At 34.8% G+C, this 17,437-nt stretch overlaps 1 protein-coding gene across 1 annotated transcript in view; it reads right to left on the bottom strand.

Annotated features, from left to right (window-relative positions):
* Nucleotides 1-17,437, bottom strand: part of LOC120532078 (SMC5-SMC6 complex localization factor protein 1-like) — a 91,923-nt gene that overhangs the window by 28,299 nt on the left and 46,187 nt on the right. Inside the window, exons 9-12 of the mRNA XM_039757983.1 lie at nucleotides 14,305-14,466; nucleotides 12,724-12,890; nucleotides 10,576-10,710; nucleotides 365-506 (exon numbers count right to left, since the gene is read on the bottom strand). Coding sequence (XP_039613917.1) covers nucleotides 365-506; nucleotides 10,576-10,710; nucleotides 12,724-12,890; nucleotides 14,305-14,466 — 606 coding nt within the window. The remainder of the gene's footprint in view (nucleotides 1-364; nucleotides 507-10,575; nucleotides 10,711-12,723; nucleotides 12,891-14,304; nucleotides 14,467-17,437) is intronic.

The following is a 17,437-nucleotide window of genomic DNA, read 5'->3' as shown; positions in this document are numbered from 1 at the left end:
TGTGCTCTGTGTTGACTGGGATTGGCTCCAGCAGACCCCCGTGACCCTGTGTTCAGATTCAGCGGTTTGGAAAATGGATGGATGTTCATAACAATCATGCACAATGTAAAGTCTGGACAATTTTCCCCAGTAATAAAAGCTATTTGCTTTAGGGCCTATCACCATTTCATTCTATCTACTGGAGCAAAATCTGGCGTTTTCAAAATATTTTTTTTGTATTTTTATGATTATATAAACTTTAAAAACACTGAATATCCTATGGACACTCTTACTTAAACCTTGTAAGCAATGAAACAAAATTTACAATATTAAATACATGTATTTTTTAACATAAAGTGATTTGAAAGAAAATATTAAAATTTACCTCTTTACTGTTGCTTACTCCATCGTGGACAAAAATAATCAGTTTTCCAAAGGCTTCAATAGGCTTAGAAAAAGGTGAAGATTTGTCCAGATTACTCCAAAATATACTTTCTAGAACTGAATGGACCATAATGGTGGAAGTGCTGCAAAAATACAACAATGTATGTTAGGTCATGTATCAATGATTTTTACTACAAAGGATATTGCAATGAAGTATACTGTTAAAAATCAATTAGTTCACCAGTTCGATTGGTTATAGGATTGTGGACCCGGTCCTTGTGACTGAACTGCTCCCAATCAAAATCAAACAGTAGTCTGCTCAAACTTATTTATACAAATTGATGAGGGGTGTATCTTAATGATGACTGAGCACAGTTCTTAACAAAAGACTAACTAGATACTATCATTGCCAGTTATCATCTAGGGTTGTACTCTTTGAAACAAGGTGGTTTTCTATACTTTACATTCATCCAAAGATACTAAAAAAAATGTAGAAATGTTTCAGCATTTTAAAAGTAGTAGGTTACTGGAATATTCACTTTGAAACGCAATTATTCAAAAGACAAAAATATTTTGGAATATAAAGACTTGTGCAGGTAATTAGTGATTTCCATAAACTAAATAACATTTATTTTAAGAATGGATGGATGCAATGATTATCAGAGTATGTATGGAGAGAAAGTTAGAGAAATTTGCAACCCATTAATAAATCGGAAGTCAAAAACAAAATCATGTAATGCTAACCTCCACTCTGCTTTACACCTTTGAAACACTGTCTGTTAGATACATAGTGTTTTATTTATTTATTTAAAGGAGTTTGAGATGTCTTTTAATGATTTTGAAGAGGTCTTTACAATTTTCTAGCTATAGCTTTGAGATATTTGAACTGTTACAACCAATTTAAACATGACAAGCTACACTAGTCATGGAGTATGGCACGCTCTTTTCAAGTTAAGCATGAACCCATAAATCCTAAAGAATTCATCCATTAAATTTAACATAAAGGAAAACATTTTCTTCAAATCCTTCTCTTATAAACTCTGGTCGTTTGTAGGAGTGGAAAGCAATAGGTTTACACACGGGCGTTAAAATCGAGCGTTTTTTTTTTTGCGTTCGTAGCGTCCGGTGAGCGCGGATCAACCGCCGAGTGTTTTCTACACGTAGGAGTCAATGAGAGTGTTCACACGGGCTTTGGTGACGTGCGTTTGTCCGCTCTGCGTTTATACGGCATCAAAAAAACGTTGCATGCAGCTTTTTCTTGGCGTTCAAAACCCAACGAACGCAAGGAAACCGCTTCTAGTTCGTTTTCTGCACGTTGGGTGAGGGCATTTCAGTGCATAACACCGGTGTAAGCGCACACTCGACTACTGTTTCCTTACCTCAAAGTGACAAGTAGTCTCTTCGGGCTAACACCAAGTCGCATATTGGTTGATCGGCGTGCAATGTGGCATTGCACCAGCTGCAGCAGACAATCAAAAGTGGAAACCGACATCCGACAGTAATTAAAAAACTTGCGCGGAAATTTCGCATTTCTTCATAAAGCACCAAAAAAACTTCCTTTAACCCGACGTTGTGCAGTCAGAGGATGAACCCAGTAGCGGCGGCGATTTTTCTCACCCTACGCGCCAGATTACGAGTATTTTTAAAACAAGAAAATTAATATCTAACATAGCAAAATGGTCCATATTGAAAGGAGGCACCTCAAATAAAACGACAAGGGCTTTCATATCCAGTTCCCGACACTGCCTCCACAGGTTAACACACAAACTACAATTTGGGCTGCAGGCTGGCGTTAGACAGAGACAAACGAACGCCGGTGTAGAAGTCAATCGATCGCCACCACAAAATGCAACATAAACGTCTCGGACGTTCAGAGCAAGTTCGTTAATCCAAAAACTTAACGCCCGTGTGAACAAGGCCTAATAGCAATGGCACTGGTGATATTGTACAGCCTTGTCTGCATGCTAAAGTGAAATATTCAGTAGGCACGTTTATACAAGGGGCTCCTGGGGTTCAATATAATAGTTTAATCCACATTGCACAATAGCACACTGAACAGATATCCAGATTTGACATAATTAAAGACAGAAGGATTCCTGGAAACTCAAATGCTCCAGGGATATACAGTATATTATACTATACGGTCCATAGTTTGAAAGTAAAATGGCACTTTAAACAAATTCAGTTTGATTTTGTGGTGATGTAGAAGAAGAACTTTCCCTATTCTGCTAAAGGTTTTACAGAAATAATGTTGTTTAGTAGAGATTGGTCTGTAGAATGCACAATATAAGGAGTTTTTATTTATATTTGAAATAGCAGCAGTTAATGCCTATGCACTATTTTTATTGTATTGTTTCTGCTTACACTTTTTAAACAGCTAGTATTAATGGTGCTAACTTAAAGTCACAATGGCTTTGTAAGGAATTAATAGCATATTAAAATGTCAGAGAGGCTATAGGGTTTAATCAGCTCCTCTATATACAGTACCATGAGTAGCTACATTTCTATATTGTAAAAAGAAAACTTTGGCCTGTGCTTCTCTCTACATTCGGATTTGTATAAAAACTTATAACATCACAAATGTAGTTCCAACTGTATTTTTCATTTCTGAAAATAAATTCCTAAATTCTGTCTTATTTATTTTTGAGTGACAATCTGATTAATATTTCCTATGTTCACAACTTGAATGGCATGACTTAAGAATTAGTTTCTTGAGTCCCTCTTTTGTCAACAAAATTAATTCTGCTGGTACCGAGGACCTTTATTTAAAAATACAGCTCAACAATGGACTGTTCTGCCAAAAGTTAAAATTTATAGCAGGCCAGGGGAAAACAGAAAACGGACCAGGAGATAAATTATATTCTAAAGAATTAATGGGGGTGAAAATAAAAAAAAACAAACTAATGAACCATGTGAATAAATCCAAAATGTAACCAAAAATCAGAGTTTCAAGAAGTTAGCGGAAAAGTCAGAAAACCAAGGAATCATTTATAATTGCACACATAAAAGTTTGTTTGAAAATGTGCAATTTTGGATACAAATTAGCATTTCTCAAAGTGACATCACACATCCAGACTTCCAGTACTTGTGATCCTAGTAACGAACCATAGTGTTTTAACAGAGGCAAAATATTGTGGTGCGCATAGAAAAATAATATGGCATTAAGTTTAAGTAAATATAAAACTACATATACAGTATTACAATGCTAAGATGTGTAACTTCAGTGCTATGTTTGCCTATTTACACTCCTACTTTTAGATATTCTGTTACTTGAAAATATCTGAAACCATGCTGAAGAGGGGGCAAATGAGTGATTATAATACAAATAACACTAACATTATTTTTGATTCAAAACAAATATGCAAGAGTGTGCATATGCCACAGATAATAGCAAACAGAACTTTATCCTGCAAAACACAACATTGCAGAATAATAATGTAACAAGGTGGCAACAGTTGTTTTTGGTTTTCATTTGCTTATTCTATATATGTTTGAAGTTTATTTGCAATTTTATTTCTCTGTTGAAGGAGTTCCTAAAGGCTACGCTACATCACATTATGCAACCTTTCCAGCAATTTTCAGTTGTAGCTTTCACTTGCATAATGTCAGCAAGCTGGAGGCAGTCGGTAGTACTTTCCCATGAAGCCGGTAACAAGATCAACAATTGCAGTCGGCAAGTCTGATGTCCTCCACGACTAGAAGTCACATAATGTGACATCTACTTAATTGGCATAACTAGTACTAAATACTTCCCTTTGCAGCATTTTAAATTGCCTTAAATTCTGGACATATTTTTACATTGCTTGACCAAACTTGAATGTATGTATTGTGACATTAGAGAAATTTTAGTGGTGAGAAACCCTCACCATGTTTATTCTAGTGTTAAAATACGTGTAATTAAGTATTTAGAAATTTTGGCAGTTTAGAAACTTTTTGTACTCTTGGTTTTTTGAGTTTTATTTTCATATGTGGATTTGAATTTCATTTGTTGCTTGAGTAAGATTTTAAGTGATTCATATCACCATTTTAGAAGCCACCATAGAGTATAATGGGTTGTTAATAACCTCCTCCCTGACTTATGTTACTAAGACTCACTAAAAAAACATCACTGCAGTGCAGGAGCACCCTGTTTAACTGATAGACATAGGTATGATTAGTGAACAAGTGAGGTTAATAGTCTTGATTTCGGCTCATTGCTCTTTTGTCTTGACTCAGTCTTTGTCTTTTGGCTCTGAAAAATAACATTGATGAATGACTCTTTGAAATCCTTGTCCAATTATGAATATGGTTAAGTCCTTTACAAAAGGCTTACAACTCCTGGTTATATGCTTTAAGCAACAAAGCAGTTTCAATTGAGCACTTATTACCGGATGATTACCCGGGGCTGTTTTGGAATAAACATGGGCAAAGGGTGCCCACACAGCAGAGCTGCTGAGCCATTTAGTGTTGTCGTAACTGGCATAACAAAAATGTTTTGAAGCGTTTCCCAAAGTATTCCCATAGATGCTTCCAGAGATATATTAATATCTATTTATCTATTAAAATTTAATTTGGTGTAGAAAGACATTTAATAAAATCCACCAATATTAATGGACTGATTTTAAAATTTTGAACTCCAAATTAACAGGAACATGGTCAGAGATAACATCCATCCATCCATTATCAAACCCACTATACCCTAACTACAGGGTCACGGGGGTCTGCTGGAGCCAATCCCAGCCAACACAGGGCGCAAGGCAGGAAACAAACCCCAGGCAGGGTGCCAGCCCACCGCAGGGCGCACACACACACACACCCTAGGGACAATTTAGAATCTCCAATGCACCTAATCTGCATGTCTTTGGACTGTGGGAGGAAACTGGAGCACCCGGAGGAAACTCAGAGATAACAATGGAATCATTATTAAAAGATTTGACAAAGGACAAAAACTTATTATTGTGGAAAAAAGTAGTTAATGTATGAGTAACAATAAGAGTACTGGGGAGAAAATGCAATATTGCCATGAGTATGGGTTGAGATACATTCATGGTTCCAGCAGGTTGTGAAAATACAATTGATAAAATTGAATATTATAGTTTTAAACACTGAAGTTACAGATTACCTATCAATCTGTAACTGTGAACAACTGAAGGTTCACAATATTCAATATCCATTGATACAACAGCAAAAAATTGACATCTCATTTAACATTCTCTTCTTTATTATGTAAAAAAACACTTCATTACAACAAATGCAAATTCAAACAATGTCCTTCAAGTAACTACACAGTTGTTTTTTATTAAAAGCATCCCGATTATTACAGTGTTTTTTTCAGAATCAGTGACATTACCCTTGACATCTGGCTCAAAAGCAAAGCATTTCCAGATATGACTCATGAACTGAGGAAGTGGAGGGACCACAAGGGCTCAGGCAACTACTTGCCTATTACATTCTTTGTTTTTATACTTTATATAACCTATGCAATGAGATTCTCACTGCTAGATAGTGGAATGTGGTGAGAATTGGTCAAGCTTGCAAAAAATATTTCATTGAACTCTGTAAACATAACTGTATATTAAAGCTGAAAGAAATGTACAGTTTTACCATTTTTGCAAAAGCCAGCACCATCATCCACTTGCATACCAATACTGTGTGCACAATAGCAATCAACATATTGCATTACATACATCATGTGGAATGTTGTGTGCATGCAGGAAATAAAAATACTAAAGCAATGGGAAAAAAAACAAAATGAAGCAGAATGATGTGCCTCAATCCAATTACTGCTTTGTTTTTATAAAGTATGTCAAGTCACTGTGCTGAGAACATGGTAGGGCCGAGGATGACATGTATTTTTTCCTCACATTTTTGTTGCACATTGCTGTGCTTTCCCAAGTAATTCCACTTTGGCTACCTGTAATTATTCCCACTATTTTCATAAATCAATTGGCGAGTCTTACATCTTATTGATCATTTAGCTAGCCTTATTTCTTCATTTGCATTCAGAAAAAAATGTGCTAGTGTGATATTTACATATAAAAGAACTCATGGTGAAAAACTTAATCTTTCTTGGAAAAAACAGTTTAGGATCTGATTTATCATTCTTGAATTAAGGATTTCGCTTATCTTCCTAAACTTTGCTCAATCACTGGCAAAGAGCATGGCATAGAGGAGTAGATCTCAGAACCAGAAGCTGCCTGCTCTGAAGACAGTTGGTTTCAAAAAGAAAAAATGCATATACCTAGTTTTAAGGGAAGGTGTAGCCTCTGATGATTGGAACAGGTCCCATCTAGTTGCAGTGCCAGTACCTGTTTAGGGTTACATGCTTACAAATGCATTGTCCTTTTAGGGAAGTTTTCTTTGAAGGTGTCCCCGTAGACATGACAATTAATCTTTGATATAACATCACTTGTTATTAGATGCAACTCAGAAAGCAAGCTGAGCAAATGCAGGCAAGATACTTCATGAAGTTAAACAGCACTGTTTAGGAAATGGGCGAAGTCTATTCTGTTTTCCAGAAAACACCTTGTGTGGCACTGAGTTTAATAAAATGGAGCAATGTCCACATTGTCCTGCCAAAATTCATTGAGTGATCATATTTTTGTATCATAGAATTTATTTCTCTAAAAAGGAAAAATGGTATTTTTTTTTTTTTTTTGATTTTTAGAAATTTCAATGGAATTCTACATTTTGCTTTGTTCGAGTCCTGCAACCAGTTAAGTCTCAGAATGAAAATATGGCTCCTGGAACAAACTGAAATACTCCTGTCAAGTGGGAGAGACTTGAAGTATTCTGTACTGACAAATGAACAAAACCATTTTTCCATAATTTTATGTTAAAACAAAATTAAACTTTAGGAATAACTTTGCAGTAACTGAAGCAGCCCTAAACAATGTTAAAATGTCCTCTGATGCAAGAAATGGCACAATCACAATTTTTATTTTATTTAAGCAAGCCTTTGATGTCAATGAATACATGATTCAACTACACCTACAGGAGGCTGTCAAGTACCATTTTCAATTAGGTGACTACACAGGTAGCTTATCCTTTCAGTACGTGCTGACATCTCAAAAAACAAACACTCATTTTCATTCCTGTTAACACTCAGCTCTACATATAAAATAAGATATTTTCAATGATGAATGTAATCAATTGTTTAAAGGAATGCTCCACCAAAAATTGATTTTTTTATGTTATTTACTCCATGTAGTTTCTAGTGATAGCCAAGAAACATTTTTAATCTAATGTTTTCATGCAGAATGGCAAGAAAAAGGTTTCTGATATAATACACACCAATAGTAACCAATGCTGTACAACATCAAAACATCCATGTAAGCAAAAAAAAAAAAAAAAAACTCACATTACACATGTCGCACAATCCACATGTCAATCTAGTCGCAAGCCTAAAACATGTAAAAGGCTTCCTTTTTTGCTAAAATACTGTTAGCACAGTTAATTTTGAAATAATCAGCACCAGGTATTAAACAGAAAATTAAAGCTTGATGAGACTGACTTTTTGATGACCAACAAGTGAGGGTGAGAGGCAGTTCTTCAAATTAAAAAGTCAATCCCATGAAGTTTGTTATACAGCACTGATCACTATTTGCTTCAATTACAGGTAAAATTCTGTCACAACGAATATCTTTACAATGAAATTTTCATTACAACGAAGTATTTTTATGGTCCTGACAGTTTCCCTACATGACACGAGCCTATAGAAATCTCGTTAATACGAAATAAATTCAGCAGATACTTTCATTACAACGAAGTGCACAAAAGACCTTGAAATGCCTGAATGAATCATCCACAGAGCCATTAGTTCTGTGGTCACAGCTCAGTTTTGCACAACGATCCCCAAATAGAAACACTGTAAAATTTTTTTTTTCTTTCTTTCTTCAAGCTTTCCTCGTACTGTTTTTGTTTTCAGTGGTTTTCACTGATACCTTTTGCTTATTGCTCATCACCATTTGAAAAACATCCAATGGAATTTAACTCATTGTCACCCTCCTATACAAATGGCAGACACTAAAAATAACAGTTCATATTAGAAAGAAAAAAACACTTTACATTTTTGCAGCTCTCCATTGTGGCAAAAAGAAAAAAGAAGTTGCCAGTGAATTCGGAAATTTCACCATAGACACTATCAACTTTCTTGAAAGACCGATCAAAAAAAAAAAAGAAGAAGAAAAATCTCAGGTTGCAAACATATGTGAACTGCTGCATTTGAAGACGTTGAAAAAGTCGTTGTTATGTGGTTCAGTGATGCTCGTTCAAGAAACTTTCTATTAATGCGGCACTCATTCAAGAAAATGTGAGGTTTCTAAACTCTCTTGGGACCTCCCCCAACTGAACAACACGTTGAAGAGAATCCTGAAGTGCGATCACTGAGTCTGTGGAAGACTGTTTATCTGTTGCCGGAGCAACAGCAGGCTCACATCTCTGCTGCGTCTCTTCGCCAAAGCAAATAGAAAAGATCTCGATGGGTGATGCAAGGAACATTGTGAATGCAGGGAACAGGATTACTTGGCCACTAACCTAGCCACATCCCTGCCTGACTGCTGTGCCTGTGTATAGGAGAATGGCAGATCACTCAACAATAAATAACCCTGATGTTCCTGTTTCAAGGTGAATAAAGTTTTTGCTAAAGTACTGAGTCTATGCCTTGTGCTTTGGGGTGCAAAACAGGGACTTATAGCGCGACCCTGATCTTTTAGGATTTGCTTCTGTGTTGCTTCACTGCAGTGCTGCGAACCTGCTGTTGCCCTGCCCTGGCAATGGACAAAACAATCTTCAACTGACGCGGCAATCGCGCTTTGGGACACACAAAAGAGTTCAGAAACCTCACAATATGAAGAAGAAGAAGAAGAAGAAGAAAAGTATGATTCGGCTTCTGTTTGATAACTGTGCTGCCCACAACATGCTTCCACATGTAGTTAATGTTCACATTGAATTCCTCCCAAACAAATTGCACAGCAGTGCTTCAGCCATTGGATTAGGGCATTATTCGCATCCTGAAAGTTTATTATCGCAAGGAAATACTGAGAAAAATTCTCATCAGTATAACTTATAGACAGGAGGAGATTAAAATTAATGCGAAAGAAGCTACTGAAATGATTGCAAATGCCTGGATGCAAGTGAAAGAAAGCACTATATTGACAAATACAGAATCTCATTACAATGAAATATTTTTTAGGTCCCTGGCAGTTCGTTGTAACGGAATTTTACCTATATAACAATCTTTTTTCTCTCCATTCTGCATAAATATATGAGATTAATAAAATTTTCTATACCATCACTATAAACTATATTGGCTATAGAAAATATTTTAAAAGTAATTATGGTTGAAGTATTCCTTTAATTAAAAAAAAAGTGAAAATGATTATGTCCATTTCCTTACATTTCTTAAATATTTTCTGCAAGGATTGCAATTTTGGAGAGAACAAGGTAGTGCTTACAACTCTTAAATCAAAAGCCTTTTGCTTTATTTTAGCTGAATTCATGAGAAACTTAGATTTAACCTTTAACACAAATGTAACCTTTAGTCTTCCACTGCAACAGCAACAATAATAATCTAGTCCAGAATAGCTAAATATGTTTAAAATAATAATTAATTTAAAACATACAGTTATCAATCGAGATGTACTTTTAACATGGAAGACAACATCACAACTAGAACTAGGATTTATGACCAGTTGGTACCACTTCTTACATATAGAAGCCACAATGTCTTTCAGTTTCCTTATTTAACTTATTATTACCTTGGCTCCAAGCTATATACTGCTGTGGCAATATGAAAGACGTTGCAAACTTCCTCAAATGAAGTAAGCTAAATTAAAAGATTTGAAATGAATGGACAGTTTGACTTCCAAATAGTAAAGCCTAGTTGTAAATTTAGACGTAGAAAATACGCACACAGGGGGAGTCAAAATTACGTTAACACTAATAGTACTGCTATGTATATACTTATATACAATTTTTGTGGACAATTAATGTGCCACATATGGAACAGGTGTTGAACAGGTTGGTGAACAGGTTGAGGCATTCCTGTAAATCATCTTGTAAATCTGAAGTATATTGACTCACCCTGTGAGTATGTGTATATAAGCTGTGTATACGTTTTGTAAAACATTTTCAAGTGCTAGTAGTTAACCAAGTAATATATTAATAATTTTATAGTCAGTTATATAGTGACTAATTTCTTAAAACAAACAAACAAAAAAAATTGTTTCTTACTTTGATTTTAAGCCACTGAGGTCAGATTCAAATAACCTGATAAAAAAAATAAGCAAACTTCTTTGAAACTTCAACAGGTGCGATGAAGCAGGGCTTGGAAGAGGATGGCAAAATGAGTGCTTGGAAATGCAGAACCTGTCCAAAAAAATCAGCATTGAAATTTAAATTAAACATGAAATTAGGATTTTAATGTATAATCTTAATCATAAAAATCCTGTGCAGTAACCTACTCTGGGATTTGGAAGGAAAATTGTATTGTACTGTATTGTATTACAAGTCTTAACATGATACAGGAGAAAGTAGGGTGAAATGACACCTTTTACTGGCTAACTAAATAGATTACAAATGCAAGCTTTCGAAGCAGCTAAGGCCCCTTCATCAGGCAAGGTGCTGCCTCGAATGCTAGCATTTGTAATTTATTTAATTAGCGAATAAATGGTGTCATTTCATCCTACTTTCTCCTGTATCAATCTATGGCTAACACGGTACAACACTCTACTGCTAAAGTCTTAACATGGACATAACTGGCCACTAGCTCATTCCACTACACTATACTAAGAGGTGCTGCTTGGGCTTTTTTTTACATTTGCTATCAGACATTTTCAAACCCTGTTCCTTTTTAAAGAACATTTTTTTATTCAAGAAATAACAAGAAACAAAGTCATACGCAGGATCTTTCAATAATATGCGGACTATAATAAATAAATATTTCTCATCTGCTTAAGCACCACAAAGTCACTTTTAACAGTACTGAAATTCAAGAAGCGGTAAGGGTTCATCCTGTAATACACAACTCCAATCCCATACTACACCTGCTATTCCACAATCATCAGACCAAAAACTATACTCAAGCTCAATCTCAAATTTAGAGGGACTGGTAAATTGTAAAGCAGATTCAGAAAAAAGTATCTAGTGTGATGGCATGCAGATGGGACTTTAGGAATCTTATATGAAAACTTGAAAAAGAAGGGATATAGCATTAAAAGATACCCATCCAGTACAGTCTAGCATACAGTGAATGTCAACAAGAGTAATTTACAGATCTGGGATAATGACCAACACGGTATACAGTATTGCCTTATGGGATGACTAACAAAAAGTAGACAGGTAAGTAATCATTATCATCTCTTTTAGGAAATAGTTTCTTAGCAGGAGTAGAAAGATATCCAACATTTCATCACAGACACATCATGTTCGAGATATAACAAAATAAACCAGGGAAAGAAATCACTTATATGGCAATAATCATATCACACACCATACATTCTATCAATAGGTATAATGTATTCTGTACACCGTGTCATTAACTTTCACAATTCTAATACAACCTCAAAATAAAAAAGTGCAAGTCTTAGGAATCATTACCTCGACATGGTGGCAACATCTAAAACTGTGAACAGAGATAAAAGAGCTGGCTATCTTATTAACGTCACTGTTATAAAACTCAGTGAGAGGTCTACTTCTGACAACAATTTAACAGCTTATGATAAGACTGTATTAAGATAAAAAAAAATTCATGAAAGTAAATGTGAGAATGGATTCAAAAAAACACTTGGAAAAAATAAACAGTATTATAATACAGCAAATTCTGAAATTTCTTACCAATTGTATCTACTGTATGAAAATTTCAGTAAGTCCCAGCAATAGTAGTTGTGAGAGGGGAGAGGTAGGGGAATGTCTAAAACCTACTGCTATATCCATTGTTTTAGAGATGTTAGTTATAAAAAGTACCATTAACAGAGCTTGTTAAAACCACAAGTAACACATCCAATAATGCCTCCCTTCTCTGCAAAAGACTCAGAATAGATGTGAATTTCAGCACTCATTTGTCTTTAAGAATAATAGAAACCAAAAGAGCAACCCTGTGGTGATCTAGTGGAGTAAGATTGATCATTAGCCCTTTAGTCAGTAAACATAAGCTTCTGTTTTTTTTTCTTTTTCTTAAAGACTGACATACCTTAGTAATATTCAAATACAAATTACCAGTAAATAGAAGTCTGAATTGAACTTTGTAATTTACAAAATGAGTGCTTATACTTCATAAGTATTACTGTACAAATAAAAAATATTACTCTCAAAGGGAAGTACTTTTCACATTCCACTTATTTCTTTCTGTTATTAAGATGCTCTAGTTTTCCTTTCACTCACCTGGCAATATTTTCAAGAAATGACCATGTTCCACTTTTACATATAGGACACTGAAGAAAATCCAGGAAAAAATGTACTTGAGAAGCTGAACTCAAAGGAGAATACTGGTGGAGAAACTCATGCAGTGTATGTGTAAACATGTTCAAGAAACCAACAGTAGCATCATCCTTTAAAAAAACAAAACAAATACTTTAGGAAAGCATTCCAAGACAAAATGGTTATGGTGAATATATAAAAAAGAAGGACCCCACAGTGGCAAAGTCAGTAACTCACAATGCTTTTAGCACTTAGACATTAGTTTAATTTTGGTCTGGGTGCCTTGTGCATGTGGATTACTTGTTCAATTCATATTCAGTTTACCGTCATGTTTACTCTGACAAGTTAACTGGTAATACCAACATGAAGCCATTTCACTGTGTGAGCATAAGTATGCACTGCAATTAACTGTCAATAAATTTTGGGTTGGGTCCTACCTTACACACTGTTAGTATTGGCTTCATCCCCCCCACCCCCCGAAGAGACCTTGATGAGGAAAGATGGTATTTTAAAATTTGATGACCAACGCACCAAAGTAAACAACGGTCTTATGATTAAACACTAAAAACGTCAAATTTAATTAAGTTATTTAATTACAGCTACATATAACACTTAAAACAGTACTAATCACAAAAATAAATCAACTTAGTGATATTTCAGGAGTTGCAGTTGCTCAGGCAATCTGCCCAGTGCACTACAAATCTGACAGTGGCTGAACTGAGTCTGGTATGTATCAAGGCCAAGGCTGAATCCTGGCCTGGAAGTGAAAATTCTTTTCATACAATCTGTAAAACAAAAAAATGTATCATTGTCATTTAGAACTGCAATGTCTACATCTATTACAGAAAATGGGACTACAAATGGAGGTATTTAATAAATAACATCTTCAAAAGTGTAAAATTCCTTGATCACTAAAACCTGAAAAAACATCTTACATTTTTTTAAGGACATGGAAAGGGCTACAAAAATTTAAAACAAAGTTTAGATCATGATATGAACTTGCCCAATTCCCCTAATGTTCTATCAGTTTATATACTTTAATATTTACTAGCATGGTATTAGGAATATATTAGTATTATTTACCAAGCACACTCTACTCTAGTCACCTTTTTTTAAAATTAGGCATTCCTTTAATATCCAAAATTCTAACAAAATTCCACTAACAAAAATATGTTTTCATTTTGAGAACTGGTAAGGTTTGTTTTTGAGATCTGCAGTTCTTTCCTCTCTATGTGTTTTAAGCAGATTACTTTCTGAATAGGCTTCTTTAAATATAACTAGTATCCACGTTCAAAAACAGAATTTACATGTAAGAAGCTACTTTATATGAAAGAAGTAGCTGAAGCTAATGTGCCAAAAAGCAGGACCACTAGGTAAGGATGACGCAAATATTTATGCCTGATGACTCAATGCACAGGCTCAACAAGTGACCAGAAATATAACCATTTAATGTTCACCAAATAATCAAATAGTTTCTATTTATCTGTTAAGAAGTTTATCCCCCAGCAAAAAATACAAAAGACTGTATGCAACTTTTTTTTTCACCTGCAAAGCATGGCTCATTAATGAACGTAAAACATGAGCAGGTGGAATGCCACCCAATTCCAGAGTGTTTTGAACTTCTTCAAGTGCTTCTATAAAAAGTGAGTCACTAATGAGATAATCAATTCGTTGCAAATAACTCATGGTGAAAGATGATGGCTTGCACTGCAAAGACAAAGAAAATACAAAATGTAATCACCAAAAACATCTTTGCAAGTAAAATTACAATTTATTATACTTACACATAACCTTAGACATTAAATATTATGTAGCTTTATTTAACAGTATTATCAATAGTTTTTCAAAGACTTAAAGAAGATTCCGGTTTATTTGCAATATTTCAAAAGATGGGGTGACTGTAAAGCAACACACCAAGTGCAGAAATAAATAAATGAAGAGTCTTTATGCAAGTAGCTTTAAAGAAGGTTAGAAATGACCTCTGTTTAGAGGGTTGTACCCCTCCTCCAGTTTTGTGTTTTGAAGCCAGCTTTATTAAAAAAAAAAATTATTTTCCATAGTATAACAATAGTAATAAAGAACAGCACACGCCTCAGTAATACACAAACAGTATGCAGAATAAAAATCATTTTATAGAATATATATTCCAGAAAAAATGGATTAAAGGAGACCAATAAAATAGTGAATACCTGAGTTGACTTTCTTTTTCTGAGATTTGTAAATAGATAAACTTTGCCAGCTTAATCAATTAAATTAAAGATTTTATATACTGGCTGAATGAATTAAATCCTAGAAATAGCATAATGAAATACACAATTGTTAAAAGACAAATCAAGAACCATAAAAACAGACAGGATAAGAAAATGAGATTCAGCTCTGAAAAAGAAGACAGCGGTGAATAGCAGTCCCTCTCCATACAGAAGTAATATTTGTCTGTAATTGATGGGTCAGTTAGTGAGACATGGGAATTAATATCAATGATACCGTTCAGCACATAGCATTACAAATTACCATTTTACTTAGTGAATGGTGGCCTACAGAAATTCTGCTAAGATGCCACCAACGTTTCAAGCTCCAAGTCTCCTCTTCCAGGGTGTTTCTGATGTATTTATCAATTGTTCCCAGTGACTTGTGAACATGCATAATCTAACAGAGCTCTTTTCTCACTGAATCACCCAAAGAAATTGCTCTATACTGCTGACAGCACGTGTATATTATTTCAGTGTCCTCCAGTCCTAAAACAGCAGGTACAATGCTAATATCAGGAAAACCTTTATTTACCTTTTATACTGTGCTTTATATGAGGAAAAGAGGTACAATGAGAGGTTATACATCAGTTGTGAGCCTGACATAAATCTTCTGCAGCAGCTGATCAGTCTGTCTTATGGAATGGAGTACCAACATCTCCACCATCTTCTCAGTGCTATACCACCAGCACTTATCAGAATCAGTTAAATGACAAATTTGAACTATCCCACATTTAGACAACATTTTTGATTTATAAAACCTCATTTGGTAATAATATATTCCAAGCATCTGTTTGTCTACTATAATCCTGAAAACAATTCAGGAGGGGACTAGCTCCATTTCCAAAACAATGCTGCCAAGTTCTTACTCCAGCTCACTTTTGAAGACAACAATTGTTAAATCTTCCCATGTATCAAACTCCGCTTGATTCTTAACCAGAACCATTAGGTCATCAACTGTATTGTTGTTAAAAGAATAAATAAATTAGAGGGGCTCTGACTGATTGCTCTTTTTATTTACCATCAGATCTTAAGCAGTGGATAATATGACTCTATGCAAACAAAAGAAACATAATTGGGGCATCAGACTCACTTAAAAATGTGAAAGAACAAGAGCCCCTTGGGCTTTATAATACAGTATAATACAGTAGCTCTGACAGTGCAACCTTTTTTTTCCCCTCAGCATTTTCAGGTCATCTTCCGAAGCAAATCCTCCAACCCAAATCACATGATTATCTGTAGTTACTGCTGATAAACACTCTACTAATTTATTACCATCCCTTGGTACATATACATTGATAAATACAAAACAACATGACCACTCATAATACCAGCAGATGGTCCTTTCAACTAAAACAGTTACTGACATAGACAGGATTCATGTCTCTAGCTAAGAGGATCATCACCCTCTACACTGACTTAGACTGCTGCTATAAAACACATACCCATTCTAAGTCCTATTTCACTGTGATTCTAAATGAACAACTACGAGTAATTTTCTCTTTAAAAATTTAAGAACAAAAAACTCCCATGTTTGCTCTTGATCTATAAAAATCTTCCATTTTGAGGTTAGAAAGCTTCAGGTGCTGCCAAAGTTTCAATTGCAATATGTACAGTAACTCAGGGTCATCTTTGGACTTTTCTTCCCCATGATGAGCAGCTTCACCATTAATTCTAGGACTTTTAATTACCATATACATCCAGGTTTGCAACACCGGAAAGTTGCTTGTGGAAGTAACAAAAATTACATTCAAAACTATCAACTTTAAGTCTCAGAGATACTTTAAGCAATATCTTAAGTATTTGTCTATGAAATGACCCTCACCTTGCATGTCTCGCAAAATTGTTTTCATAACTTACAAAATTTTTACAAAAATTAGTTTGAATGTATAACATGGAACTATATCCTTAAAAGAAAATTTGAAAGGAAAGCACAAGAAGCTTAGATAGTAGTTAAGATGCTGTGTGTGTGAAGCCAAGGATTAGGCAGGGTGGGGTAATTGAACGAGCATTGGTGATACCAAAAAAAAACTCTTTAAAATGGGGATTTTAAAGCTTATATAATAATAAAATTTTAAAATATTTTAATGTCATTATAATCATAAGAGGATAGGAAAACATTTTGCTTGCTGAAAAGGATGCTTTAACAGTTCTGGAATAAAGCAGCAATAAGTCAGGGAAATTAGTCAGAGATAAAGCTAACAGTTCTCTTAACATTCAAAAGTTAATTTTCTTTTTTTTATGTGTTGGGCTGAAAACTTTGTATGGTGTTTGGGCTATGTTTCACTGTTTGTGTGTGTTGGGTTAAAAATAATCCATTATTTGATCCTGTGACTATGTCAGGTATTACTAGGTCTGGGGCTCAGTGGTGCTCCCAACTGGCTACAAGGTCTTGTTACATAAAAGTACTGTAAATGAGTAATAGATTATTT

This window comes from Polypterus senegalus, chromosome 7 (genome assembly GCF_016835505.1).
Source record: "Polypterus senegalus isolate Bchr_013 chromosome 7, ASM1683550v1, whole genome shotgun sequence".
NCBI classification, from domain to species: domain Eukaryota; kingdom Metazoa; phylum Chordata; class Cladistia; order Polypteriformes; family Polypteridae; genus Polypterus; species Polypterus senegalus.
This window is presented reverse-complemented; position numbering and strand designations above follow the sequence as displayed.